Here is a 1,048-nt window from a genome sequence, read left to right as displayed (position 1 = left end):
ATATTGTTTTTAACCATAGCCAACTGATAACACTTTTAACAAGCTATGTCCCAATTGTGTCGTGACTCATAGTCTCTTTACGGGGCTGAGCTATACTTATCTTAATATTTTAATTGTTAGTGTGTGCGTTTGCCGCCATTGCGAATGGGTGGTTGGGCGTATATAAAATGTGCGTACAAGAAGGCATCGAATGCGAACTCAATTATCTCATACACCCACACAATTTGCTTCACGACAATACATATGCTTTGACCTCGAAGTGTAATTAAAACCAATCACTCAATGCTTAAGTTTATCAGAATTTAATACATGTGTGAAAAAATACAGACCCATGTCTGCAATTTTCCGGACTACTATCCAGGTTGACTACTAGTTAACCAGGTGATTAATAATAACCAGGTCTGTGTTTAATTTAGAAGGCTATGAGGTTTGCCTTTATGTACAGTTTCGTACATTGTCCTACGGACTTTAGTTCCGTTATCTCTAGAGGGTCAGGATACATTGTACAGCGTATGCGCTCGCGTATTTCCAAATTTGTGAACGACATTTTGGCGGGAGAAATTCGAAAATAGAATGAGAAGTGTCGATAGGATCAGTAAATATTTTTGAATAGAAATACGATTACCCAAGAACAGGATTGTACTTGCACTGATAGGTATCTTATCTACAATGCAGTAGTATATGTCAGTTCGTATCAGCTCTAGCTAGGTCGATCAAAGTATACAGAAGTTAGCAAGTGCACCGTGGTTGATTAAAGCGTATAGGCGTCATGAGTGATAAAAGCCTGATACAATGGGTTGGCGATCAGCTCCACGAACTGGTGGGCATTAGCGAGCGGCTTATAGTACAATTCTTGGTTGATATGGCAACGTCCGCAAAGACTCCGGAATGGCTGTTAAAACAGTTAATAGAGTCAGAGTCACTACCGGACAATGAAAAGGCTAAAGTGTTCACCAATGAACTATTCAAGGTGTGTGATTAATGGCGGATATCATTATATATATATATATATATATATATACAGACAACAAACACACACAAACATACA

General features: G+C 38.5%; 1 protein-coding gene across 1 annotated transcript; it reads left to right on the top strand.

Moving 5' to 3' along the window:
• Window positions 1–769: 769 nt before the first annotated feature.
• Window positions 770–970, top strand: SARC_17058 (hypothetical protein; the record flags this gene model as incomplete). Its single annotated transcript, XM_014288841.1, has 1 exon — window positions 770–970. A coding segment is annotated over one exon (201 nt), but the record flags the coding sequence as incomplete, so codon positions are not given.
• Between the last annotated feature and the right edge of the window lie 78 nt (window positions 971–1,048).

Source organism: Sphaeroforma arctica, assembly GCF_001186125.1.
Source record: "Sphaeroforma arctica JP610 unplaced genomic scaffold supercont1.9627, whole genome shotgun sequence".
Classification (NCBI taxonomy): domain Eukaryota; class Ichthyosporea; order Ichthyophonida; genus Sphaeroforma; species Sphaeroforma arctica.
Note: the sequence above shows the minus strand (reverse complement) of the source record. Positions and strands in the feature narration are given on the sequence as shown.